The sequence below is a fragment of the Thamnophis sirtalis genome, unplaced genomic scaffold (assembly GCF_051295495.1).
Source record: "Thamnophis sirtalis isolate CommonGarterSnake01/CBP01778 unplaced genomic scaffold, rThaSir2_p1.2 scaffold_2, whole genome shotgun sequence".
NCBI classification, from domain to species: Eukaryota; Metazoa; Chordata; class Lepidosauria; order Squamata; family Natricidae; genus Thamnophis; species Thamnophis sirtalis.
In genome coordinates, this window is record NW_028261382.1 from 47,043,979 (window position 1) to 47,071,512 (window position 27,534).

Here is a 27,534-nt window from a genome sequence, read left to right on the forward strand (position 1 = left end):
GTCATAAATATGAGTCAGTTGACCATAGGGATGCAGAAATGGTCGTAAGTGTGAAAAAATCCTAAGTTACTTTTTTAGTGCCGTTGTAACTTTAAACGGTCACTAAAAGGACTGTGATACGTCGAAGACCACCTGCACAATACGTTGTATCAGTGCAACTATAGAAAGTCCTTGACTTATGACCACAATCATGAGTTGTTCGCTAAGCAATGCAGTCAAGCGAGTCACGGGGAATTTTGCATTTTTTTTTTGCTGAGTCATTAAGCGAATCACCAGCGCTGTTAAACAAATCTGGCTTTCCCTATTGACTTGTTGGGTTGGGATGGTCGCAAGTGGCAATCATTTTTGACCCCAGAACATCGCAATCGTTGGTAAAGGCAAGTCGATTACCAAGTGCCCGAATCATAAACATGTTAACAGTGGAGTTGCTGCGACGGGCATAGGTGTGAGGATTGATCACAACTCACTTTTTTCAGTATGGTCATACTGTTGTGGCCCGCCACCAGAGTCGGACAGTGAGGAGGTTGGGGATTGATTTGATTTGATTTAATGAATTTATAGGCCGCCCAATCCCGAAGGACTCCGGGCGGCTTACAGAAGATCAATTTTAAAAAGTAAAGAGTTAAAAACGGAGGAAGAACAGATTAAAAAAAACCCACATCATACACCCAGTCTCAGCGGGGCTGGACTTCGGTCATGAGGTCAACAGCCCCAGGCCTGCTGGAATAGCCAGGTTTTGATAGCCTGCCGGAAGGCCAGGAGAGTGGGTAGGGTCCGGATCTCTGGGCGTAGTTCATTCCATAGGGTCGGAGCGGCTACAGAGAAGGCCCTCTCCCGGGGAGCCGCCAGCTGACATTGTCTGGCTGACGGCACCTGGAGAAGGCCCACCCTGTGCGATCTTATTGGTCGTTGGGAGGTATGTGGCAGAAGACGGTCTCGCAGATATCCGGGTCCTAGGCCATGTAGGGCTTTAGAGGTAATAACCAGCACCTTGAATCGCGCTCGGAGACTGATAGGGAGCCAGTGCAGCTCGCGGAGGATAGGTGTAATGTGGGTGTACCTTGGTACACCCAGTATCGCTCGCGCGGCTGCATTCTGGACTAATTGTAGTCTCCGAACACTTTTTTGGGGAACCTGGGCCAGTCCTGGAGTCTGGGGAAGGCTCTGAGGAGGGCTCTGTGTCGGAGGCAGAGAGGGGGCCAGGGCCGTCTGACAGTTATCAGCTGCCTTCGGAGTCAGACATCAGTGAGGCAGAGGAACAGCTGGAGCCTGTTCCCAATGGGCCCCTGCGCAGCGCTGCCAGACGAAGAGAACAGCTAAAGAACAGGGGTCGACTTGGGAGTAAAGTCGGAGGTGGACAGTGATTGGCCCCTCCCATAGGGAATAAAAGAGGAGCAAAAGGGGAGGGGAGTTTGCAGGGAACAATTCCTTCGTTCGGTCGTTTCAGGAGTGTGAATCTCAAGAGACTCTTTCACTTTCACTCACTTTTCACTTTTAATCTATAAAATAAATATTTGTACAAAACAGAGATGGGTTGCTCCTGGTTTGGTCCAGATCGGACGGTAGTAGCGACAGTGGGAGGCTCCGCCCACCTGCCTGGACTCTTCTGTGCATGCGCAGAAGTGTCGCATGTGCGCACAGGCAAACCAGTAGTAAAAAAAACAACAATGGAAACCCGCCACTGGTACAAAACCGAGGGAAGAGGACACAAACTCCTAAAATTTTGCCCTTCTTTTCTCTGGCCTCATCCACTTGCATTGGGCAACGGCCGGATGGGAGATGTAGTTGAGTAGCTCCTGGAAATCTTTTTCTAGCGACGGGGGACCTGGGTGGACCATGAGCCTAGGTTCAATTTTTTGGGGGTGGGGGCTGCAAACAATGGAGGCTGAAGGACACCCCTGTCTGTGTCCCCACCCAAAGACAAGGCTGGCGGTCGTAAACAAACGGATTGAAATATCAGCGCAGGACGTCCATTATTTTCTCTCTCTCCCCCCCTTTCACAAATTGTCTCTTCTTTTTCGTTCTCTTCCCAGATCCGAGCGTCTGACGATGCGCATCCCAGGCTGAGCCCCGAGCGCACCTGGAGGGCTTTCCCTCCAGTGGGTCTTGAGGAGTTACTGGCGGCAGGGAGCAGCCTTCTCCGTTGGGGAGGGTGGAAACTCAGCTCGGCTTGCCCCAGACGGCTCCGGAGGAAGATGCTGTATGCCAGCCTGTGAGAGGCTCCTTCCCTTGTGGGAAGGGGACCTGTCCGAAGGACTTCCGTGGCCCTCCCCTACGCAAGCAGAACCTCCCCCCTTCCTCCTGCCGGCCTCACTGGCTCTTTTGTCTAAGGAGCAACCCTTGGACCGGCCTTCCCCCCGTGGGATTTTGCTCTCCTCCCGTCTCATGAGGATTTGAGGGCGTCCCCGAGGGGGCCCCCGCTTGACAGTGGGCCTGCCATGGCGAAGTCGGTTTGTTTGCTGGTGCCTCTGGCGTTGCTGGTGGGCTTGGTCCTGGGACCCGGAGCCGGGGGAGCAGCTTTGGAGTTTGGGGGCATGCCGGGGCAGTGGGCACGCTATGCCCGGTGGGATGCCAGTTCCTCTGGGGAGCTGAGCTTCAGCATCAAGACCAACGTGTCTCGCGCGCTGGTCTTGTACCTGGATGACGGGGGCAACTGTGACTTCCTGGAACTCTTGATCTTGGAGGGCCGTTTCCGCTTGCGCTTCACCATCTCCTGCGCGGAGCCGGCCAGCCTGCACCTGGAGACCCCCATCAACGACGACCGCTGGCACATGGTGCTCTTGACCCGCAACTACCGGGAGACCATGCTGGTGGTGGACGGCGAAGCCCGGGTAGCCGAAGTCAAGTCGAAGCGGCGCGACATGGCGGTGGATAGCGATCTCTTTGTGGGCGGCATCCCGCCGGACGTCCGCTTGTCGGCCCTGACGCTCAGCACGGTCAAGTACGAGATGCCCTTCCGCGGGATGGTGGCCAACCTCAAAGTGGGAGACATGCCCCCCGCCCTCTTGGGTAGCCAGGGCATCCGCAGCGACATGGAATACCTGTGTGCCAAGCAGAATCCCTGCGTCAATGGTGGGATTTGTACTGTGGTCAACGGCGAAGTGCAGTGTGATTGCCGCCTCACCGGCTTCCAGGGCAAGTTTTGCAGCGAAGGTAAGAGGGCCAAGTGGGGATTTCCCATCTTTTGACACTCCAAGATTGAAAATAGCACCCCCCCATGGCAGGAGCTGCTCAAAAGGAATAGATGGGTTTATGGGTTGGCATGTTATGGGACGCAGTGGCTCAGTGGCTAAAACACTGAGGAAAGGTCGGCAGATCAGCGGTTCGAATCCCTAGCGCCATGTAAAGGAGTGAGCTCCCGTTCCTTGTCCCAGCTTCTGCCAACCTAGCAGTTCGAAAGCATGAAAAAATGCGAGTAGAAAAATAGGGACCACCTTTGGTGGGAAGGGAACACCGTGCGCCTTCGGCATTTAGTCGTGCCGGCCACATGACCACGGAGACGTCTTCGGACAGCGCTGGCTCTTCGGCTTTGAAACAGAGATGAACACCGCCCCCTAGAGTCAGGAACGACTAGCACTAGCACTAGCAATGACTAGCGCGCGAGGGGAACCTTTACCTTTACCTGTGTCGTGAGATCCACCCTCCTCCTGTCATGCTGGGCCGAGCAGCCGTCACAATCTACTGTTCCCCGTTGGGGTAACAGATGATGTTGTTTGATCAGAGCTAGATGTGGGGTTGAAGTCATGTGGGATCCCCATGTTGTATGAACCCAACCACTGAAAGATTGCCCTGTTTAAATGTCTATGGCAGGAGTTCCCCACCGAGGGTGAGAGATGATATTCCAGGGGGTGTGGAAACCTGGGTTCAGATGTTTCAAAATTATAGTGTACATGCATAATTATATGCATATAATTATTTACTTTTGTAAGGGGTGGGAGAATATATCAGAAGCGCTGTGGAGGTGCAGGATATAGAAAAGATTGGGAACCCCTGGTCTATGGAGATTCTCCGTCCTCCAGGTCATGGTTGTCCCAAAGGGGCTTTTTCAAGGGGAAACTGGACTTTCTGGTTTTTTTCTCTGAAGACGTTTTGCTTCCCATCCAAGAAGCTTCTTCAGTTCTGACTGGATGGTGGAGAATGGAAAGATTTATACTCCTTGCAGACAGCTGGTCATTTGCATCCTTTTAGAGGGTCGTTGAGGCCACTTGGAGGTTTATTTGTGTCTTCTTTAAAGATGTTTCGCTTCTCCTCCAAGCAACTTCTTCAGCTCTGGCTGGATGGTGGAGAATGGAAGGATTGATCCTCCTTGTAGACAGCTGGTCATTTGCATCCTTTTAGAGGGTCATTGAGGCCACTTGGAGGTTTATCAGTGTCCTCAGAGTCCCCTGAGTGGTGCAAATGGGTGTGGAAGGACCCACTTATCTGAGGACACAGCTAAACCTCCAAGTGGCCCCAATGGTGCCCTAAATTTAAGAATGCAAATGGCCAGCTGTCTGCAAGGGGAATAAATCATTCCACTCCCCTCCGTCCAGTCAGAGCTGAAGAAAAAAACAGAAAGCCTCTTGAAAAAAGCACCTTTGGGTGCAAAGACTCACAGCCTCCCTTTTTCCGTAAAACACCTGGCACATTGTAAAAGATGCTGCTGAACAGAAAGAGGTTTTTAATCATCGTAATCCTGGCTTGGGGGTTGGAAGCAGCTTAGCCCCCGTTTCCTTATCTTCCTCAGCTTCTCACCCGTCCACGTTCTGTAACTGGGTGAAAAAAAAAGGCCCAATTTCTCCATGCTGGGAATGGTTCCCGCGGAGTAGAGGTATGCAGCGGAGTGGTGATGTCATTGCTTTGCTTCGAGTGGCGGCAGCGAAAAGCTCCGCTTCAGTTTTTCATCCCTTGGACGGAACGGCATATGCCAGTCCAACTGCAGCTCTCGACGTCTCTCGAATTGGGTTTAATCGTCTGAAAAATGTGTTGCAGGGAAAAAAAAAAACTGTTGCTTGCTCTCTTCCAACCTGCCGAGTCCTTTTCTCTCACGCTCCCTGAGTCACAGTACCCTGTTTCCCTGAAAATAAGCCCTCCCCGTATAATAAACCCAATCGGGCTTTTGAACGCATGCTCAAAAGGGTTTAAATCAGTGGGGAAAAAAAGTTGCAGTGGATTGATAAGGTTCACAGCAGAGGTGGGTTCCTACCAGTTTGCACCTATTCGGTAGAACCGGTTCGTCAAATCTACCGAACCGGTTAGAAGAGGTTCCACCAGTGGACCCGGAAAGCAGGCCACACCTACAGAAGAGGTTGCAAACATTTTTTGAAACCCACCACTGGTCCTTGGATATGATTATTCTACACTATCATGCCCATATTTATAAAACTCAGGGCCTCTGTGAAAGGTAAGGATGACTACTGCGTTTGTGGTGCAATCAGAACATTGCGTGTGTTGAAGTTATTTTAACACAAACCAAAGATGCCTTTTAAAAAACAAGTTTACATCCCATTCTTATGCATGCCAGTGCTGTGTGTAAGGTCATTTAAGGTGGTTCTGACAAGTGTCGTCGGCATCTTCATATCCGGTCACATGGGCGGCAAGCCACTCCCATCCGGTCACATGGGCGGCAAGCCACTCCCACAAAGGAGGCCACACCCACAGAGTAGGTTCGAACAATTTTTGAAACCCACCACTAGTTCACAGATTGCTCTGGTTTTGTTGGTAGAAAAAGTTAATCAGAGTTATGGGTAGAAACCACAGTTTAGAAACCATAGTTTACAAGCCTCCTCCGGGTGATCTAAGATTAGATGTACGTTCTTCTCCCACCACCTTTCTTTCACTTTATTTTTTAAAATTTCTTTAAACAGTTGGGTCATTGTTATAATGGTTGGCTGTAAACCTCCCAGAATCAAATTCAGTGAAAAGGTCAGCCGTATAAATTTGTTAAATAAACAAGGAATGACGGGCATGGTAGTAAATTAAATAACTCATGATGACTTAGCAACAATATGTAAATCACGGTTTGGTTTATATTGCATTCTAAATTTGGACCCCAAATTATTAAGTATTTGGGGTGTCCCAAATACTTTGTATTTTTTTTTTTATATGCATTGGTGTAGCTCCTATTCTTGACTCTGCTCTCAGGACTGGGGTGGGGTTAAGACTGGATGTTGGCCCTTTGTTTATTTTTGCCAGTTTGCAGTCCATTCAATTTTATAGTTGTTTCATTTTCATTTTCCCTCCCGCTACTCAAAGTCTTTTGGGGATTGGGTGGTCTGCAAATCGAATAAATAAAAATAAATAAAATGCAGGACCCCAATCAAAAACAAAAACAAAAAACAGCCCCCACAGTATTTTAGCTTAATGTGACAGCAAGACAATATGCTAAACCAACAACCTATCCAAACGTTTTGGCTTATTTTAATGTGTTGAATAAACCTTACTAAGATCTTTTCTGGGCTCCAAAATGGGGACTTTTAAGAAATTAAAAGAGGCTTGCTCCTGGGGAGGAAGGCCATGGCAAACCTAGACAGCCTACTAAAAAGCAGAGACATCACACTGCCAATCAAAAGTGCCTATAGTCAAGGCTGTGGTTTTCCCAGTTGCAACGGATGGCTGTGAAGGTTGGACCACAAGCGCCAAAGAATGGAGGCCTTTGAACTCTGGGGCTGGAGAAGACTCCTGCATTGAGTCCCTTGGACTGCAAGGCCATCCAACCGGTCAGTCCTAGAGGAGATCAACCCTGTCTGCTCTTTAGAAGGCCAGATCCTGAAGAGGAAACTCAAAGGCTTTGGCCACCTGATGAGAAGGAAGAAGGACTCCCTGGAGAAGAGCCTCATGCTGGGAATGATGGAGGGCAGAAGAAGAAGAAGGGGATGGCAGAGAAGGACATGGCTGGATGGAGTCACCGAAGCAGCCGGCCTGAGCTTCAGTGGAATCCAGAGGATGGTATAGGACAGGAAGGCCTGGAGGAACGTGGTCCATGGGGTTGTGATGGGTCGGACACCACTAACAACTAACAACAACAACAAAAGTCTATCACACCTTGTTTCGTTCCGAAGGGTTTGAAATTGCAGCCCCAGAACCGCTATTGTTTTCTAATCCTGGACTTACCCTTTTATTCCATTTGAAGAATAGAGGTTTTTTTTTCCAACGGTGAGCAGGGGGATTGGCCTCTTTAAATTAAAACGTAACTCGATTGGATTTTAAATTCCAGCTTAAATGAAAACGGTGTTAATTAAATACAGTTAAGATGAAGTAAGCGGCTGCCTTTCTCCCCCACGTGCTCTGCTCGGAGAGCGCTAACCTTGGTTAAAAGTCTTATAGCACCGCCATCGTGTGACAGCCCAGCTCATTTGGTTAGATGATGATTTACTGGGCTGCGCAACCCCAGGAGAGGAGTTAATTCGGGGACCAAGCTACAGTCAGTTTTTCAGGGCCATTGCAACTTCTGATTGCTAAACCAATGGTTGTAATTCGAGAAGGACCAGCAATGAGAAGAGTAGGTTGCCCTGGTCTTTGAGGGGCTGCCGCAGAGAGGAGGAGGGGGTCAAGCTGTTTTCCAAAGGCACCTGAAGACCAGACCAGGAACAATGGATGGAAACTGAGCAAGGAGAGATTCAACCTGGAAATAAGGAGGAATTTTCTGACAGGGAGAACAATCAACCGATGGAACAGAAGTTGCCTTCGGAAGTTGTGGGAGCTTCATCCCTGGAGGCTTTCAAGAAGAGACTGGACTGCCCTCTGTTAAAAATGGTGTAGGGTCTTCTGTTTAGGCGGGGGTTGGGGGTTGGACTAGATGACCTACAAGGTCCCTTCCAACTCTGTTAATCTGAATCTATCTAAGATGATCAAAGGCTTCGAGGCTAAAACATACGAAGAACAGTTGCAGGAACTGGGCATGGCCAGTCTAGGAAAGAGAAGAATCAGGGGAGAGACTATAGCCATCTTCCAATATTTGAGGGGCTGCCCCAGAGAGGGGGGGGATCAAACTGTTTTCCAAAGCCCCTGAAGACCGGACAAGGAAGAATGGATGGGAACCGACCAAGGAGAGATTCAACCTGGAAATAAGGAGGAATTTCCTGACAGTGAGAACCATCAACCCATGGAACAGAAGTTGCCTTCGGAAGTTGTGGAAGCTTTCAAGAAGAGACTAGACTGCCACCTGTCAGAAATGGTGTAGGGTCTCCTGCTTGGGCAGGGGGGTTGGACTAGATGATCTACAAGGTCCCTTCCAACTCTGTTAATCTGTAACTGAGAAGCTCCTTCTGTAGACGTGAGGCTTAGACTTCATGATTCCTGCTGGCTCTTCTCCCATCAATCTATCGGTGTAACACACTTGCCTTGAGCCCTTCTGACCCAACTTGTCTTCTATCTCCTCTTTTTCTTCAACTGCTGGCAGCAACGTTAGAAACTCCACAGCAATGAGACACACTCGGTTTACATAACTCCTCCGCCAGCCTTCCCCTCGTCTCGCACCAGACGCCGAATTGTGCCCGTTGACGTCAAGAGCATCCTCTTGGCTTTCTCATTCACACACCGAGACATAACACAACGCCCACAGGAAGGCCCCTTTGGCTAAGGCCCCCCCTTGCATGCTACCTATTGTGTGCGGAGGGAGGGAGGGAGAGAGAGGCTGACCTACAGAAGGCTGGACCAACTGGCCGAGCTGGTGGCCGGAGAGAGGGGGTCCTTGGCGACGCTGCTGCTCTTGTGGCAGCTCTGGAACTTTGGCTGGCTGACTTCTTGGCGGCTGGGATGATTGACAGCTGGGTGGCTGTTGCCTGGGCTTGTTGCTGTGGAAACGCCAGTCTGGCTGGCTGATGGATTTAGAATAGGATGCATGACGGCATAGGAGGTAGGGGGCATTTTGGGCAACAGGCAGAAGGATTTATAGCAAATGCAACAGCACTTAGATTTATATACCGCTTTGCATTGCTTTACAGCCCTCTCTAAGAGGTTTACAGAGTCACAATCTGGGTCCTCATTTTACTGACCTCATAAGGATGGAAGGCTGAGTCAATCTTGAGCCGGTCAGGATTGAACTGCTGGCAGTGGACAGAGTCATCCTGCAGTACAATATACTAACCACTGGGAGGGAGGGAGAAGAGATAGGGAGGGAGGGAGGAAGGAAGGAAGGAAACAAGGAAACAAGGAAGGAAGGAAGGAAGGAAGGAAGGAAAATGGCAATAGCCCTTGGACTTATATACCACTTTACAGTGCTTTCCAGCCCTCTCTAAGCGGTTTACAGAGTCAGCCTCTTGCCCCCAACCACCCGGGTCCTCATTTTACCCACCTCGGAAGGACGGAAGGCTGAGTCAACTTTATTTATGAAGGAGAAGGATGTCCAGGGATTTTTTGTTTTTGTTTTTTGGGGATGGTGGTGGACAAAATATTGCTGGCGCTGTCTGCATCAGTGGTTCATTTTTTGAATAAGGGAGCACCCTGACATGTGTCAAATCTACCTGCAAGTTTAACTTCAAATGTCCCAAGAATCTGTTTCACAATCACTCATGGTGAAATTGTAATTACTTTTGCTGTTGTAAGGGATAAGCATTTTTCATGTGTGTTAAACCTGTTTTTTATAGTGTGCTGCATCCAGTTTTGGTCACCACATTATAAAAAAGAGATGTTGAGATTCTAGAAAGAGTGTGGAGAAGAGCAACCAGGATGATGAGGGGTCTGGAGGCTAAAACATAGGAAGAATGGTTGCAGGAACTGGGCATGACTAGTAGAGAGCCGAGGTGGCGCAGTGGTTAGGGTGCAGTACTGCAGGCCACTTCAGCTGACTGTTATCTGCAGTTCAGCGGTTCTAACCTCACCGGCTCAAGGTTGACTCAGCCTTCCATCCTTCCGAGGTGGGTGAAATGAGCACCCAGACTGTGGGGGCGATATGCTGACTCTGTAAACCGCTTAGAGAGGGCTGAAAGCCCTATGGAGCGGTATATAAGTCTAACTGCTATTGCTATTGCTATAGTCTAAGGAAGAGAAGCACCAGGGGAGACAGGAGAGCATCTTCCAATATTTGAGGGGCTGCCCCAGAGAGGAGGAAGGGGTCAAGCTATTCTCCAAAGAACCTTTGAAGACCATAAGGAATAATGGATGGAAACTAATCAAGGAGAGATTCAACCTGGAAATAAGGAGGAATTTCCTGACAGTGAGAACCATCAACCCATGGAACAGAAGTTGCCTTCGGAAGTTCTGGGTGATCCATCACTGGAGCTTTCAAGAAGAGAATAGACTGCCATCTGTCGGAAATGGTATAAGGTCTTCTGCTTGAGCAGAGGGTTGGAGTAGATGACCTACAAGGTCCCTTCCAACTCTCTTATTCTGTATATTCTTACATTTTGAAATATTCTGCTGCCTCCCCACACACATTGTCCTTGGTGCACATAAATCCTTCGGGGTTGTGTCCACACAGCATGCACACTTAATTAGGTCAGTGAGAGCCTTGGCAGCTGCATTCATGTATGTTAAGCTTAATTAGTTTTAATCTCGGACTTTCTTGCTTGTTTGCTTAACGTGGTGGCTGGCTTATGATTCGGTGGCTGCATTCCCACAACATTCTTAGCCAGGTCAACCGAAGTCTTACTTAGCTGTATTAACAGTACAATATACATTAAAGCTTTTTTTAGTCTTAATCGTGTATGGTTTTACGTGGTTTAGTATATTGTGCAAAGGCAGCAGCTTTTGGGCAATTTAATTATTCTGCATTGTGTGCAAATCCAGAAAATTGGGTTAATTCACTAACCAAGTTAAGTATGTTGGGTGAGCCCAGCCAGAGAATAAGAAAGAGGTGCGAAATGAGATGGCAGGGACTCTTAAATGCTTGCCTATCTATGCAGGGAAGCAGTTGGGCTGTAGGATTGCAATGACCCAAGTTTGAATCCTTGCTCAACCATGAGCTTTACTTGCCTGGGTTCACACAATTTGCCGCACAAGACTAAAATGGAGCAGGTATTTTGCGTACTAGCAATAGCAATAGCAGTTAGACATATACCGCTTCATAGGGCTTTCAGCCCTCTCTAAGCGGTTTACAGAGTCGGCATATTGCCCCCACAATCTGGGTCCTCATTTTACCCACCTTGGAAGGATGGAAGGCTGAGTCAACTCTGAGCCGGTGAGATTTGAACCGGTGAGCTGCTGAGCTAGCAGTCAGCTGAAGTGGCTGAAGTACTGCACCCTAACCACTGCACCCTAACCACTGCGCCACCTCGGCTCTCACTAGCTAGATACTAGCTAAATACCTGTGCCTCGCGACGAAACTATGTGATGCAGGAGAAATTCGATTCACAATCCGTTGGATCAGTGGTGGTCGGTGATTGAAACACATAAGGGAATATCGCTCCTGCTGCCTTGAGTCCAGAAACAGTTCCGTAGGTGGAAGGCGTAGAGGTTTTAGTGAGGCATCCACGTTTAGTACTGTAAGGAGCCCCAGACTGCTCCTGAGTGAAGGAGTGGAACGTTTGCCAGTTTGAACTGAGGTAACGGAATGTGAGGCAACTGGCAGTTGGAACAGAGCTCTTTTCAGGTGGGGAGGGAGAGTAGAATTCCTTAGCATCAGAACATGTTAAATACTGTATAAGAAATACTAATGATCATTTTGAAAAATCCTTTCTTAATGAGCACCTAGAAGCCAATAGGAACACACATGCCAAATTTGAAGTTTGTAGGCTATACGGTTCTGGAGATTTCCAGAATGTGATGAGTGAGTGGTACTTGGCTTTTATATAATATGGATTACATATTGTACAGTCATATCTTGATAACTCAGCTATGCTATTTAATGCATTGTGTAAATCTAATCACTGAGTGAACTAGGCACTTTCCTTGTGGCAAAAGGTAAAAGGGGCAGAGAACTGCATATGCCCACCCAAAGCTCTTGGGACGACAGTAAATGTGCATAATGTAAATAACAATGAGGACCAGTATCATGAAAGCAGAAATCATGCTTTATGATTGAGTGGACCTTTCAAAGTCTTCCATTTCATTTGTTCTCCTTGCAAAAATCTGGACTAGGATTTGGCTGACTCAGTTACTTCGTAATGGCCTGTCCCTTAGTTGCAATACAGGTAGTCCTCGATTTACAACAGTTCACTTAATGACCATTCAAAGTTAGAACAGCATTGAAAAAAAATGATTTCGGACCATTGTTCACTCTTACGACCGTTGCAGCATGGGATCAAAATTCAGAAGCTTGGCAACTGGTTCGTACTTATGACCGTCGCCGTGTTCCAAGAGTCACGTGATCCCCTTTGGCGACCTTTTGACCCGCAAAGGCAACGGGGGGGGAAGCCACGTTCACTTAACAACCCTGTTACTAACTTAACAACTGCAGTGATTCACTTAACAACTGTGGCAGGAAATGTGATGCTCAACTGGGGTCGTAAGATGTGATTAACCAATATATCCATTTTTGCAGGCTTCTCCTTGCCACTCTCAGAAATCCCCTGCAGGATTTCTTACTATCTTGCTTAATTTGTCTCGGTTTAAGGGCAGGTGTGGACAGATTTTTGAACAAAGCCGTGGGCTGCAACAGCCTTCACTTTCTTTTTTTAATTCTCTAAGGAAGCTTCTGAGCCCACACAGGGCTGAAGTCAGTTTTAGAAACAGAGGATGCCTCGGAATTCATGGGGACAGAGAGTGTCTCTGCTTTCCAGGGTCTTGGGACAATGGGAATGGGATTTGGATCCCTGTTGGATTTTAATTAGCAGAATCTGTTTCACAATCACTCATGGTGTAGCAATAGCGATAGCCCTTAGACTTATGTATCGCTTCACGGTGCTTTCCAGCCCTCTCTAAGCAGTTTACAGAGTCAGCCTATCGTCCCCAACAATCTGGGTCCTCATTTTACCCACCTCGGAAGGATGGAAATCTGAGTCAACCTGGTCAGGATCGAACTGCTGGCAGTGGGCAGAATTATGCTGCAATACTGCATTCTCAACTACTGCGCCACCATGGCTCTTAGATAGATGTACAGATAGATGGATGGATAAATAGATATAGATAGATAATAAATAGACAGATATAGAGATAGATAGCAATAGCAATGGCACTTAGACTTATATCCTGCCTCATAGTGTCTCTAAACGGTTTACAGAGTCACCCTCTTGCCCCCCACAATCTGGGTCCTCATTTTACCCACCTCCGAAGGACAGAAGGCTGAGTCAACCTTGATCTGGTGAGAATCAAACTACTGGCAGCTGGCAGTCAGTAGAAGTAGCCTGCAGTCCTGCATTCTAACCACTGCGCCTCCACAGCTCTAATGTAATGTATTGTAATGGCCATTGTTGTTGTAAGGGATAAGCATTTTTCATGTGTATTAAATCTTATTTTTTTTATAGTGTGCTGCATCCAGTTTTGATCACCACACTGTAAAAAGATGTTGAGAGTCTAGAAAGAGTGCAGAGAAGAGCAACCAGGATGATGAGGGGACTGGAGGCTAAAACATACGATGAATGGTTGCAGGAACTGGGCATGGCTAGTCTAGGGAAGAGAAGGACCAGGGGTGGCATGATAGCAGCCTTCCAATATTTGAGGGGCTGCCCCAAAGAAGAAGGGGTCTCCCTAATGCAATCCTAAGTTGCATTAACAGAGGGATACAATGAAGATCAAGGGAGGTACTGATTCCACTCTATAAAGCCTTAGTAAGGCCACACCTGGAATCCTGCATCCAGTTTTGATCACCACACTGTAAAAAGATATTGAGACTCTAGAAAGAGTGCAGAGAAGAGCAACCAGGATGATGAGGGGACTGGAGACTAAAACGGTTGCAGGAACTGGGCCTGGCTAGTCTAGGGAAGAGAAGGACCAGGGGAGACAGGAGAGCATCTTCCAATATTTGAGGGGCTGCCCCAGAGAAGAGGGAGTCAAAAACTATTCTCCAAAGCACCAGAAGGCCGAAGGAAGAAGGAATGGAAACTGATCGAGGAGAGATTCAACCTAGAAATAAGGAGAGATTCACAGAAGGGAGCCGATTTCGTCCCTGGTTTCCACAACGATTTGACTTGCTATCTTGTTTTTCTCTCCCTGTGCAAGAACCAATTCCCACTTGCTCAGCTGATATCTGAAACTGAAAACCTGGTAGTAAAAGACTGCCTCTCCCCGCCCCAAACCTGTATAAAATAAATAAGGGGGTGGGGGAGAAAAAGGGAGGGGAAAAAAAAGGATTCTGGCTATAGGCAAAGCATGTTTCTTTTGTTGCTGAGCGATTCCTACACGTCGGCTGGAAAGGAACGTGGTTACCAGACACGTTTTAACTCTGGGGTTCGCATATTCATAATGTGTGCAGCGGAGTAGCTAATTCATGATCATCGGCTTGAAACAACGGCAAGTAGTAGCGGTGTATTTGTGCGCGAGGGTGATCTTCCGCTCCTGTGCATCATCCCCACGGTGCATCCTCTAAATGTGATAACGGCTTCATGTGCCCCCAGAAACGGTGCCATTTCAAGGACACCTTATTTTTAAATAAGACTTTTTGTTTTTTTTGCAATGGTTTTTAATAAAAGAAAGCCTGCCTTGGAACTCTGTTCTGTAGAATGAGTCCTTAACAAGGAAGGTGCGTGGGAATTATAAGGCCTGTGTGTTTGGGGCTGGACTGTAAATAAATTTTGATTAACAGAATAACAGAGTCAGAAGGGACCTTGTAGGCTACCTAGTCCAGCCCCCCTGCCCAAGCAGGAGACCCTACCCCATTTCTGACAGAGGGCAGTCCAGCCTCTTCTTGAAAGCTCCCACAACCTCCGAAGGCAACTTCCTCCTTATTTCCAGGTTGAATCTCTTCTGGATCAGTTTCCATCCATTCTTCCTTCTCTGGCCTTCAAAGGTGCTTTGGAGAATAGCTTGACCCCCTAACTCCTCTCTGGGGCAGCCCCTCAAATACTGGAAGGCTGCTATCCTATCTCCCCTGGTCCTTCTCTTCCCTAGACTAGCCAGGGCCAGTTCCTGCAACTGTTCAGTGTATGTTTTTGCCTCCAGGCCTTTGAGCATCTTAGATAGATTCAGATGAACAGAGTTGGAAGGGACCTTGTAGGTCATCTAGTCCAACCCCCTGCCCAAGCAAGAGACACTACACCATTTCTGACAGATGGCAGTCCAGTCTCTTCTTGAAAGCCTCCAGGGATGAAGCTCCCACAACCTCCGAAGGCAACTTCTCTTCCATGGGTTGATTGTTCTCACTGTCAGGAAATTCCCCCTTATTTCCAGGTTGAATCTCTCCTTGTTCAGTTTCCATCCATTCTTCCTTGTCTGGCCTTCAGGTGCTTTGGAGAATAGCTTGACCCCCTTCCTCCTCTCTGTGGCAGCCCCTCAAATATTGGAAGATGCTCTCCTGTCTCCCCTGGTCCTTCTCTTCCCTAGAATAGCCAGGCCCAGTTCCTGCAACTGTTCATCTGATGTTTTAGCTTTTCATTAACAGAATAACAGAGTTGGAAGGGACCTTGTAGGTCATCTAGTCCAACCCCCCACCCAAGCAGGACACCCTACATTATTTCTGACAGAGGGCGGCCCGGTCTCTTCTTAAAAAGCCTCCAGTGAAATAGGTCCAGGATAAGAGCCTTGTCTGCCATGAAGGAGGCCCTTAGGAACATCCTCACCCGCCCCCCAAATGAGATCTGCCCCCAACCCACTGACCATCTGCTGATTGGCCTAAGGACCCAGTAGGGAAATATTATGATTGATCGACCGACAGTCGATCCCATCTCCTTCCCTCTGCATCCTACTCCCTCCCCTCCCCTCTTTCAATCACAAATTGTATTCTTATTCTTCATGTGTATGTGTGTTTGTGTGTGTATCTTGGATGTGCACACATTGGAAGAGGATTTGAAGCTGCATCCAATGGCGGGGTGACAAGTCGAAAACATAAAACAGGCCAAAACCGCAAAGAGAAGACCTGGGATCAAAACCAGTGAATGTGAAAATCTTCACACAGCCATACCCCCATTCCTCTCTCTGTGTCCGTGTGAATGTGAAGCTAACTACCGTGTTTCCCCGAAAATAAGACAGGGTCTTATTTTCTTTTGAGCCCCCAAAATAAGTGCTTGGCCTTATTTTCAGGGAGGTCTTATTATTTTTGAGGTGTAGGAGGCAGCGAGCAATGGTTCCACCTCAAATGCGCGAACGACAAAAGTGCGCCTGGCTAAACCGCGGTGACAAAACCGCGCCGACGAATGAGCGCTGAAGCGCGCCAACAACAGTGCGCCGACAGAAGCGCGCTGTAATCCTAACCCTAAACCAAACCCTAAACCTAACCCTAAACCTTACCTTAACTTAAATCGCGCTTCTGTCAGCGCGGTTTTGTCGCCGTGCTGTTGTCGGCATACTTTTGACATCGCGGTTTTAGCGCCACGGTTTTGTCGGCACGCTTTTGACGTTCGCGCATTTGTCGGGTCACGGCGAGCAATATTTTCAGAGAAGGCTTATTGTTGGGGGGGAGCTTATTTTAACACATGTGCTCAAAAGCTTGATTGGGCTTATTATCTGGGGAGGTCTTATTTTCGGGGAGACAGGGTAGATGGGAGCAATTCCGCCCAGAACGCCCTCTCGAAGGTTCAGTAGGAGTTTTTTTTTTTTTAAAATCAAGTCTGGGGAAAATTGTGATGTACCAATCCAGATTCAGTCTCGCTGTCTCTCATTGTAACCTTCCCCCAGGGTTGCAGTGGGGGACAGGCACCACGAAGAGCAGGGAGGGGGGGGGATTTTCGGGGCAGGAAAGAGAACGATTAAATAAATCCCTCAGTTAAAATGCAGGAAAATAAAAAATCCCTATCAAACTGCTCTGCCTGGTGTTGAGCCTCTGAGTTGTGGGCTTCCGTGGCTCTCTGCATCTCTCTCCCTCTTCCTTTTCCACCCCATCTTCCCTTTCTGCCTTGCTGGGTCTTCTTCCCTTGTTCTGCTCGTCTAATTTTGCATCCCTTTCTCTCTCTCTCTCCCCTTCGCCGTCTGCGCATGTCATGCTCAGGGCTCCAGTGCCACCCATTGCCTCCTCCCATTAGCCATGCTCTCCGTGATGGGCGCATCCCCCCCCCTCTCCTTGCTGAGCTCTTCCTCTTGTCGCAGGGGCTCCAGGCCTAGTCGGTCTGGGTGCTTCCTGCAAGGTCAGACCAAGGTCGGCCCAGCTGCCAGAGAGAGAGAGAGAGAGAGAATGCGCCCGGTGTGGCATCTGCCTGTAAAGGCCCTCTCGTTTTTCCTTCAGAGCGGTTTCACTCTGGGCATGGTTCCAAAGCTTTGCAGCCAGTCGGTGGTGGAGGAACCTTTTTGGAGGGGCAGTGAGAGGGTGGAAAGGCCCCCGGGAGGCCGACGGAAGATTGCAAAGCCTACACAATCCTTCCTTCCCCCACCCACCCCCGCCATACCCACAATGTGGACTCTGCACTGTTGGCACCTCCAGCCTTCGCTGAACAATTCGGGCTGCCGGAATTGGCGGGTTCCCGCACCGTTCGTTCAGGCAACATGTGTCACACGCAGTTCCCGAATTCACCTGCTTTCTGGGACTTGTACGACTTTGCACCGAATCCTGAGGTGTAAAACAAACAGGGCGGGCGTACGGAGGATGTCACGTCAGCAAAAGAACAAAGAAGAGATAAAAAGCTCACGTGGTGGGCGTTGAAGCCGGATATCGCTCCGGCATCCTACGGGCTGCCCGTGTCATGGGAACCTGGCTTCTCTTTCTAGGATGCCAAATTAGGAAAAAGAGAGATCCTCTAGTCTAGTCCTTCGGGATTGGGCGGCAAAATAGTATTTTGTGCAATATAAAAATGCAAATATAGGGACACAGTGCTCAGCGACTAAAATGCTGAGCTTGTCGATCGTTGACAAAGGTGGGTAGTCGGGCAGTTCGAATCTCTAGCGCCGCGTAACAGAGTGAGCTCCCGTTGCTTGTCCCAGCTTCTGCCAACCGAGCAGTTCGAAAGCACGTAAAAAATGCAAGTAGAAAAATAGGCACCACCTTTGGTGCAGAGGTGGGTTCCTACCAGTTCGCACCAGTTTGGTAGAACCGGTTCGTCAAATCTACCGAACTGGTTAGAAGAGGTTCCACCAGTGGACCCGGAAAGCAGGCCACACCTACAGAAGAGCTTCCAAAATTTTTTGAAACTCACCACTGACACACACACACACACACATACACACACACTCACACAGAGAGAGAAAGAGAAAGAGAAAGAAAGGAAGGAAGAAAGAAATAAAAAACGAAGAAAAAAAGAAAAAGTGAGAGAGAGATGAAAGAAAAAAAGGAAAAGGGGACAGAGAGACAAAAGGAAGGAAAGAGAGAGAGAGAGAGAGAGAGAGAGAGAGAGAACACATGGCTGGCAAGCCACTCCCACCAGGTCACATGGCCGGCAAGCCACTCCCACAAAGGAGGCCACACCCACAGAGGTTCGAATTTTTTTTGAAACCCACCACTGCTTTTGTGGGAAGGGAACAGCCTTCTGTGCGCCTTCAGTGTTGAGTCATGCCGGCCACATGACCACGGAGACGTCTTCAGACAGCGCTGGCGTTTGGGCTTTGAAACGGGGATGAGCAGCGTCCCCTAGAGTCGGGAACGAATAGCACATATATTCAAGGGGAACCTTTACCTTTACCTTAATAATTTTTCTGTGGACCACCAAAATTTTCTCAGGGACCACCATTGGACCACTGGTTGGTGACCTCTGGTCTAGTCCATTAGCCACTCCTCTTGAGGCAGAAAGGACCAGGATTGAATCCGAGATGGACTTCCTGCAAAGCAAGGACTCTGCTCTTGCTTCAAAGCCCCCCCCCCCTCTACACCGCCGGACCTGGAGTGAAACCTGCCTTCTGATTAAGGCTGGCTCAGAATTTGCATCCAGCCCCCGCCCCTCCTCATAACCTGCCCCAATGCCGCTGTTGTCCTCAAGGCTGGAACAGATAAAGAGGTGGGATTGTCCCTCTCCCCTTTCATCGCTTGCTTTGTTCCTAGATTTCTCCCCTCCCTCTCCCCTCCCCTCCCCTCGCTGCTGCTATCCATGCTCCCGATATAACCAGCAGCCTCCCTTTTGCAAAGCAGGGAGGGTTTTTCCCCCGCAGATGGCAAAAAATGCTGAATTTTTGCCCAGTTCCGTGCTAATTACAGTTGTATGGCTTCTTGTGTTGCGTTGATCATTTGCTACTAATTGCATTAATTAGCTTGGCGTTGTTTTGTCACCAGTGTAGGCTGTGTGTGCGTGTGTGCGCTCTCCCTTTCTTTTGTCAATCTTGGCTTCGGATAAATCTCCCCCCCCCCCCCGCCACCTGCCAACAGATGTCACCTACGTTGCTGGAAAGGGGGGGGGGCTGCAACCACAGCTCTTTCCCAAAGAACCGTGACTCAGTTTACCTACCCGAGTCTGTTGAGGAGCTGAGCCAGTCTCTGGTAGGAGGTCTCTGGTAGGAGGTGGGCGTGGCGAGAGGATTGCATTGTTCCAAGAGGGACGTGGTGGCTCAATGACTAAGAAGCTGAGCTTGTTGATCAGAAAGTTTGGCAGTTTGGCAGTTCGAATCCCTAGCGCCGCATAATGGAGTGAGCTCCCGTTCCTTGTCTCAGCTTCTGCCAATCTAACAGTTCGGGAGCAGGTAAAAAATGCAAGTAGAAAAATAGGAACCACCTTTGGTGGGAAGGGAACAGCATTCCGTGCGCTTTCTGGGGCATTGACTCATGCCGGCCACATAACCACGGCGACATCTTCGGACAGCGCTGGCTCTTCGGCTTTGAAACGGAGATGAGCACCGCCCCCTAGAGTCGGGAACGACTAGCACATGTGTGCGAGGGGAACCTTTGCCTTTAAGGGGGACCTCGCCCCTACCTTGGGCCACAAACCTTTTTTTGGGTTCCTGGGATTTTACCTTCCATTCCAGGAAAATCCATTTTTCTTTCTGTTTTTTTTAATAGTTCTTTTTATCCAGGCTTTTATCCAGGCTGCGCAATAAATAATATGTCTCAGGGCAGCTGACTGAACATAAAATAAAAAGACAATGATAAAACACAGTCACCCCAAATAACAAAAACTGAGATGAGATTTCTTGCGGGTTAATGTTAATGTTGGAAAAAGTGTCCACCTGAGATTTATATCCACTGTTGGGCTTTTGAATTCGAGCTTGCATTCCGATTGGTTGTCAGACTCCACTTGGGGCCATGCATGCGCAGCTCTGTAGGCTGTCCTGAGTCCCAGGCTTGGTTGACTCTTGCTAGGTGATGATGTAATGAAAGGGCTTTGGGCAATTCTTACTATGGCTCCGCCTGAAGGAGGTAGATTGTTATGTCTGAGACTGGGCAAACGCAAAGTGTCAATCATCTCCCCCCGATGACAGGATTGGTCGGTCAATGTAGGCGGCGCCTAAGGAAGCTAACGTCGTTCTGATTGGTTGCCTGTTTGACAGCTCTGATATAAAAGAGCTGTCAAACCGGAGTTTCTCCATTCTGTCATGATTTGTGCTGAGTTGATGTTGAATAAACCTTTACTATGGCTCCGCCTGAAGGAGGTAGACCTTTGTTATGTAGAATAGACTGGCCCAGGCCTTAATGTCCCATTGAGAAAGAGGAGTTTCTTGCTCCCTTTCAGGGGGAAATATTCATCCCTTTTAATATTTCCTAAAATATTCCATTTTTCTAGCGGAGGGGTGGGTGTTAACTTCCTACAAAGTAATAAAAACATAATTATAGTCCATTAGTGATGAGAGGACCACTGTCCCCCCCTCCCCCCAAATCACAACAGCCCCTCTATACCCAGTTGAAGCCCTCCCCATTTAAAATTTCAGAGAAAGGTGCGTTGGTGGTTAGCAGTCACTGGTGGCGTCTGTTCGATGGCTAAGGGCCCAATTAGCCAGCCAACAACATGGGGAATCATGTAAAATCGATTCAATGATCAATAATCATCCCAGCTTCTCACAGGGAGGCCCGGCCTGAATTTCAGCTAGAAATAAAACAGAGCGGCCGGTGACAATAATTCAATCTTTGAATGGAAGATGAGTGGGAGTGGGTTCAGCCCCACGAGGCCCCTAACCCTTTCCGAGGGGTGATTTGTGCACCCGCCCGGTGGTCATAAATGTCGCAGAGGTCTCGATCATGAGCCCCTCCTGCTCATGTGGGTCTTTCAGGCCTTAGGGGGCGGCTTATATAAGGACGTCAAATTCGACCAAAGATGTCAGTTGCTTGATTTCTGCTCTGCTCTTCTCCTTTGGCAAGTACCGAAGGCGGCAGATACAGGGAGAAGAAAAAGAGAACATAACACTTAAAAGCATGAGGGAAAAGGGATACAAAAATGGGCATTAAAAGAACTTAGGGATTAAAAGCCTGACAAGTGGCTAAAGAGTCGCTAAAGATAAAATCATTCTTTCTTAAGGGATGGTATATCTTCCCTGGGACACAGTTGAAACAACGTAGGTTTGGGGGCTGTTTTTAAATATTTAAAAAATGGGGATGTTGAGGCATCCTGTCTCTCCCTCCCTCCTTTCCCAATTTTCTTTCTTCCTTCCTTCCTTCCTTCCTTCCTTCCTTCCTTCCTTCCTTCCTTCCTTCTCTCTCTCTCCCTCCTTTTCTTCCTTTCTCTCTCTCTCTCCCTCCCTCCTTTCCTCCCTCATTCTTTTCCTTTCTCTCATTCCTCCCTCCCTCATTCTTTTTCCTGCTTTTTCCCCTCCCTCCTTCCCTCCATAATTCTATGTCCTTCTTTCTCTCCTCCCTCCTCCCTCCCTCTTTCTCCGTCTCCAATTCTTCCTTCCTGCCTCCTTCCCTAATTCTTTTTTCTTCTTTCCCTCTTCCATCCCTCTCCAATTTTTCCTTCCTTCCTTCCCTGCTTCTCTCCCATTCCTTTCCTCCTCAATTCCCTCCCATTCTTTTCCTTCCTTCTTTCCTTCTTCCCTCTTTTTCCTTTCCCTCATTCTTCTCTCTCCAATTCTCTCCTTCTCTCCAATTCTTTTCCTTCCTTTCCAATTTATCCTTCTTTCCTTTCCTTCTTCTCTCCCATTCCATTCCTCACTTCCCTCCCATTCTTTTCCTTCCTTCCTTCTTTCCTTCCTTCTTTCCTTCCTTCTTTCCTTCCTTCTTTCCTTCCTTCTTTCCTTCCTTCTTTCCTTCCTTCTTTCCTCCCTCCCTCCCTCTTTTTCCTTTCCTTCCTTCCTCTCTCTCCAATTCTCTCCTTCTCTCCAATTCTTTTCCTTCCTTTCCAAGTTTTTCTTTCTTTCCTTCCCCCTGCTTCTCTCCCATTCCTCTCCTCTCCAGCTCCCTCCCATTTTTTTCCTTCCTTCCTTCCCTCCACAGATTGTTGAACTGCGCTACATAATAGCATTTCAGAAATGTGCATAAATCATGCACAAGTTGGATTGCAGAAACTGGAGCTTTGGGGCGGGGGGGGGAGGGAAATCAGACCAATCAGATTTTTATTTATTTATTCTCAGTTTAGTGTTTTATTTCTGCAAGTATTGTGCCTGATATTTGCATAACTGCTTAGAAATGGATGCATGGGAAATGGTATAAACAATGCCAAATGAATAAATGAAGAAGGATGGTGTTGGACCAATGCATGAAGATAGTTTTAGAATGAAATTGGAAATCTTGGAGGCCATCTATTCCAGCCCTCATCTTAATGCAACTAATTCATAATATTCACCTGAAATACGAGTAAATTAATCCCATGGATCCAGTGGTGAGATTCACTTACCTTCCCTACCGGTTCACAAATGTGAGCACGCTCGCAAGCGCCTTATCTGTGGATGGGCACTGCCTTCTGCGCATGGGCAGTGCTTGTGCATTACGTTGGGGCAGGTGGGCAGAGCCTGCCGCTCTACCCGTTCACCCAAACCGGAGAGAACCGGCTGAATCCTACCTCTGGATGCATTGTTTAGTCAATGAGAGAGAGAGAGAGAGAGAGGGAGGGAGGGAGGGAGAGAGGGAGAGGGAGAGGGAGAGGGAGAGAGAGAGAGGGAGGGGGGAGAGAGAGGGAGAGGGAGAGAGAGGGAGAGGGAGAGAGAGGGAGGGGGAGAGACGGAGATGGAGGGAGGGGGGAGAGATGGGGAGAGAGATGGAGGGAGGGGGAGAGACGGAGAAGGAGAGGGAGGGGGGGAGAGAGGGAGAGGGAGAGAGAGAGGGAGGGGGGTAGAGAGAGGGAGAGAGAGGGAGAGAGGGAGAGGGAGAGAGTGGGAGGAAGGGAGGGAGAGGGAGGGAGAGAGAGAGAGAGAGAGAGAGAGAGAGAGAGAGAGAGAGAGAGAGAATGAAAGGCAGTCTACACATGCTCAGGAAACCAGTTTTTCTATCTCTTTCCCCCCCCCCTTTTATGGGCAAGCCAAGGGTTATAGCAAGTTGAAATTAAATTAAACTGCCGGAATTCTCTTGAGCACAGAAACATTACGATGAGAAAAGCTGCAGCGTTTTCGATGCTGCCCGATTCATCCTTACCCAAGGGACGGTGCTGGAGGGGTAGCAAAATGCCATTAATAACGTTTGAAACCAGAGCAAACCAGCTCGTTTCCTAATCGGGCCTACCCTGGGAAGGGTCTCCGAAAGGCCTCCTGTTTAAATGGGTGGAGAGGAAACCAGAATGATACCTGGACCGCTAGTCACTGCTTTATAAAGCCTGAGTGAGGCCACGCCTGGAATAATTGCATCCAGTTTTGGTCCCCGAATTACAAAAATAGATGTTGGGACTTTGGAGAAAGTTCAGAGAAGAGCAAATGACGAAAGGCCTGGAGACTAAAACATATGAAGAATGGTTGCAGGATTCGGGTCTGGTGGTCTAAAGAAAAGAAGAATTGTGGGTGACACAATAGCTTGGGGAGGGGCTGCCACAAAGAGGAGGGGGTCAAGTTATTCTCCAAAGCACCAGAGGGCAGGACAAGAAACAATGGAGAGAAACTAATCAAGGGGAGGAGCAACCTGGAACTAAGAAGAAAGCTCCTAGCAGGGAGGACAATGAACCAGTGGAACAGCTTGCCACCAGAAGTTGTGGCTACTCCATCACTGGAGGCTTTTAAGAAGAGACTGAAACAGCTACTTGTCCTAAACTGTATCGCATCTCCTGCTGGAGATGGACCAGCGATGGAGATGGGCTGGACTAAAAGATCTCCAAGGTCCCTTCCAGCTCTATTCTGATTTTGATTCCTCAAACATTGGTTTAGTGACCATTTGAAGTTGCAACAGCGCTGAACAAGGGGACCTGCAACTGGCCCTCCTCACACTTATGACCATTATAGAATCTCCATGTTTAAGTTCAGAACTGGAAGCCATCCTTCAGGCCTGTCACAATTTTCTACTGTCAGAAAATGGGAGGGAATTAGAATTAGAATTAGAATTGATTTTATTTGTAGGCCGCCCTTTTCCCTGAGGGGACTCAGGGCGGCTCACAGAAAACCAGGGAGGGGGGAATACAACACTAAGACGACAACACATAATAAAATAATAAGCAACATGCATACAACATTCGGGCGGGGTAATGGTCCTTATCCCCAGGCCTGACGGGCGAGCCAGTTCTTCAAGGCTGTGCGGAAGGCCTGGACGGTGGAGAGGGTACGAATCTCTACGGGGAGCTCGTTCCAAAGGGTCGGGGCCGCTGCTGAGAAGGCCCTCCTCCTTGTAGTTGCCAGCCGACACTGGCTGGCCGATGGAGTACGGAGGAGGCCTAACCTATGAGATCTTATAGGTCGTAGGGAGGTAATTGGCAGAAGGCGGTCTCTCAAGTATCCAGATCCACTGCCATGTAGGGCTTTATGGGTGATCAGTAGCACCTTGAAGCGCATCCGGAGATCGACAGGTAGCCAGCGCAGCTCGCGGAGGATAGGTGTAATGCGGGTGAATCGGGGTGCACCCGCGATCACTCGCGCGGCTGCGTTCTGCACTAGCTGAAGTCGCCGGATGCACCTCAAGGGCAGCCCCATGTAGAGCACGTTGCAGTATTCCAGCCTAGAAATCACGAGGGCCCGAGTGACTGTTGTGAGGGCCTCCCGGTTCAGGTAGGGTCGCAACTGGCGCACCAGGCGTACCTGGGCGAATGCCCCCCTGGTCACAGCCGCTATATGATGGCAGTTTACATGATCAAAATCTGGGCGTTTGACAACTGGCATGTATTTGGCATGTTAAAGCTGTCAGGTTTGAACACCCCTGGGTTTTTCCTGAAGGGTTAGGGGTGCCGAGGGTCTTGTAACTTGACAGCATTAAGACTTGCACACTTCAATGCCAGAGTTCCTGAGCCAACATGACTGGAGGAGGAATTCTGGGAGTTGAAGTCCACAAGTCTTAAAGCTGTCAAGTTTGAACACCCCTGGGGTTTTTTTTCCTAAAGAGTTAGGGGTGCCGAGGGTCTTGTAACTTGACACTTCAATGCCAAAGTTCCTGAGCCAACATTTTGGTTGCTAAGCAAGAGCGTTGTTAAGTGAGTTTCACCACATTTTACAAGTTGGCCACGCCCATCCGGTCACATGGCCGGCAAGCCACTCCCACCCAGTCACATGGCCGGCAAGCCACTCCCACAAAGCAGGCCACACCTACAGAAGAGGTTCTAATTTTTTTTTGAAACCCACGACTGCCTCTCTGCCTCCGATGCAGATCCCTCGTCTGAGCATTCCTCAGCCCCCCAGGACTGGCCCATGTTCCTCCCCAACCTCCTCACTGTCCGAATCTCCTGCCAGCTCCACCAGCCACAATAAAATGGTTCAGTTTCAGGCTTTAGCCCAAGGGAAATTGCCTTCTTTCATTTAAAATTCACGCCCTTGATCTTCCACTCATCCCATTTCGTTTCGCTGGATTATCAGTTGTTCTAATCTTAACTTTTCTTTCTCCCCCCCCTTTCTTCTCTCTCGTTCTTCTTCACCTGCTTCCTTCGTTCGTGCGTCCTCCCGGCAGAAGAGCTCACGATGGAAGGTGAGTAGGTTTTTCTCTGACGTTTCTTTGGAGGTGTGTTATTTTGCTCGTGGGGAGGGGGAGGCAGGAGGGTTTGCGATGGTGCCAAAGGTTGTGGGGGAGTTGCAGAGGCTTCTCCCTCTCCCCCTGGAAATAGGGCTTGTGGGTATGTGTGTGTGTGTTGTTTCACATCTTCTCCCGCTTTGGATTCGCTGTCTACGCGGTGGCCTCTGGGTACGGGGAAGGGGTGCGTGGGTTCGTCTTTGAATTATTTCCCCCCCTTGTTATTTGCATGTGATGAAAGTCCCTTTACGAGTTTGACTTCACAGGAGAACTTTGGGGAAAGTGAGGATTTGCGTTTCATCCTTCACTGGGGGAACCTTTGATTCCGTCTAGGGCTTCCCATAATGTTCCCTCCACCCTCCAGGTACAGGACCAGGTAGTCCTCGACCTACGACCACAATGGGGCCCAAAGTTTCCGTGGCTAAGCGAGACAGACGTTAACGTGGGTTTTACCGTTTTACGAACTTCCTTGCCGCCGTTGTCAAATGAATCTCTGCAGTTGTTCATTTAGTAGAAACGTTTGTTAGGGATGCCGGTGGCTCAGTGGCTAAGGACGCCGAAATTGTCGATCAGAAAGATCGGCAGCTCGGCGGTTTCACTTAACGACTATTGTGGAGACCATAACTTGGTCCTTAACCCCAAGAAGACCAAGGAGCTTATAGTGGACTACAGGAGGAATAGATCGGACACACAGCCCTTGCTTAATCAATAGAGACCGAGAGCAGCAAGTGGTCAGTTTTAAGTTTCTGGATGTTGTCATAAAAAGAGGACCTGACTTGGGATAACTCACATTGCAGCCCTGGTCAAAAGGGCCCAGCAGGGATTATATTATCTGAGACTTCTCAGAAAACAACAACTGAACGGAAAACGGCTGGTGACCTTCTACCGCTGCACCATAGAGAGTATTTTAACTAACTGCCCCTGTGTCTGGTTCGCTAATTGCACAGGGGCAGATAGGACAGCGCTCCAGAGGGTCGAAGTCATTGCCCAGAGGATCATGGGTTGCCCCCTCCCCTCTTTGGAAGAGCTCTATAGCTCCCGCTGCCTTCAGAGAGTTTAAAACATCCTTAAAGATCCATCTCATCCTGGGCACCCTTTTTTTTTTTTTGAACTATTACCATCTGGCAGCCGGTACAGGATAATAAAAACAGGGGCTGAAAAACAACTTCTATCCCAGGGCGGTAACTATATTGAATTCTACTGTATAACGTAATTTTAATACAATATCGGAGTTTTCCATTCAGTTTGTATAGAGTTTAAAGGATGTCTTTTTATTTTTATAGTTTTAATGCACCCTGAAGAGGGCATTTAATTTCGTGGTACGGTGTGCAATGACAATAAAGTAAACTAAACTACTTGCTTAACTGAACAACTCGCAGTGATTTGCTTAACAACCATGGCAGAAAAAGAGGTTGTAAAATCAGGCACGACTCACTTAACAGGAAATTCTGGTCCCAATTGTAGTTGTAACGTGAGGACTAAGGAGCATGGCAACTCAAGGGGTTGGAAAGCTGGGCGGGAGACTAGCAAGCTCGTGCTTGAGATCCGAAAACTGCCATGGGGAGCAGTTGAGCTCCTTCACTCCAGCTCCTGTTGGGGATGTGGAAGGAGCTAATTCTTTCAACCTGGAAGTGCTTCAGGGGTTCTGGCACAAGCGCAAAAAACTTGAGGATTAC

The 27,534-nt window shown here is 48.6% G+C and overlaps 1 protein-coding gene across 1 annotated transcript in view; it reads left to right on the forward strand.

The window, feature by feature from the left end:
- Positions 1–2,063: 2,063 nt before the first annotated feature.
- LOC106546310 (neurexin-2) overlaps positions 2,064–27,534 on the forward strand; it is a gene marked incomplete at its 3' end in the record, with an annotated part of 196,117 nt that continues 170,646 nt past the window's right edge. Inside the window, 2 exon segments of the mRNA XM_087705333.1 lie at positions 2,064–3,153; positions 25,799–25,816. Of these exon segments, the coding sequence (XP_087561459.1) occupies positions 2,439–3,153; positions 25,799–25,816 (733 nt within the window).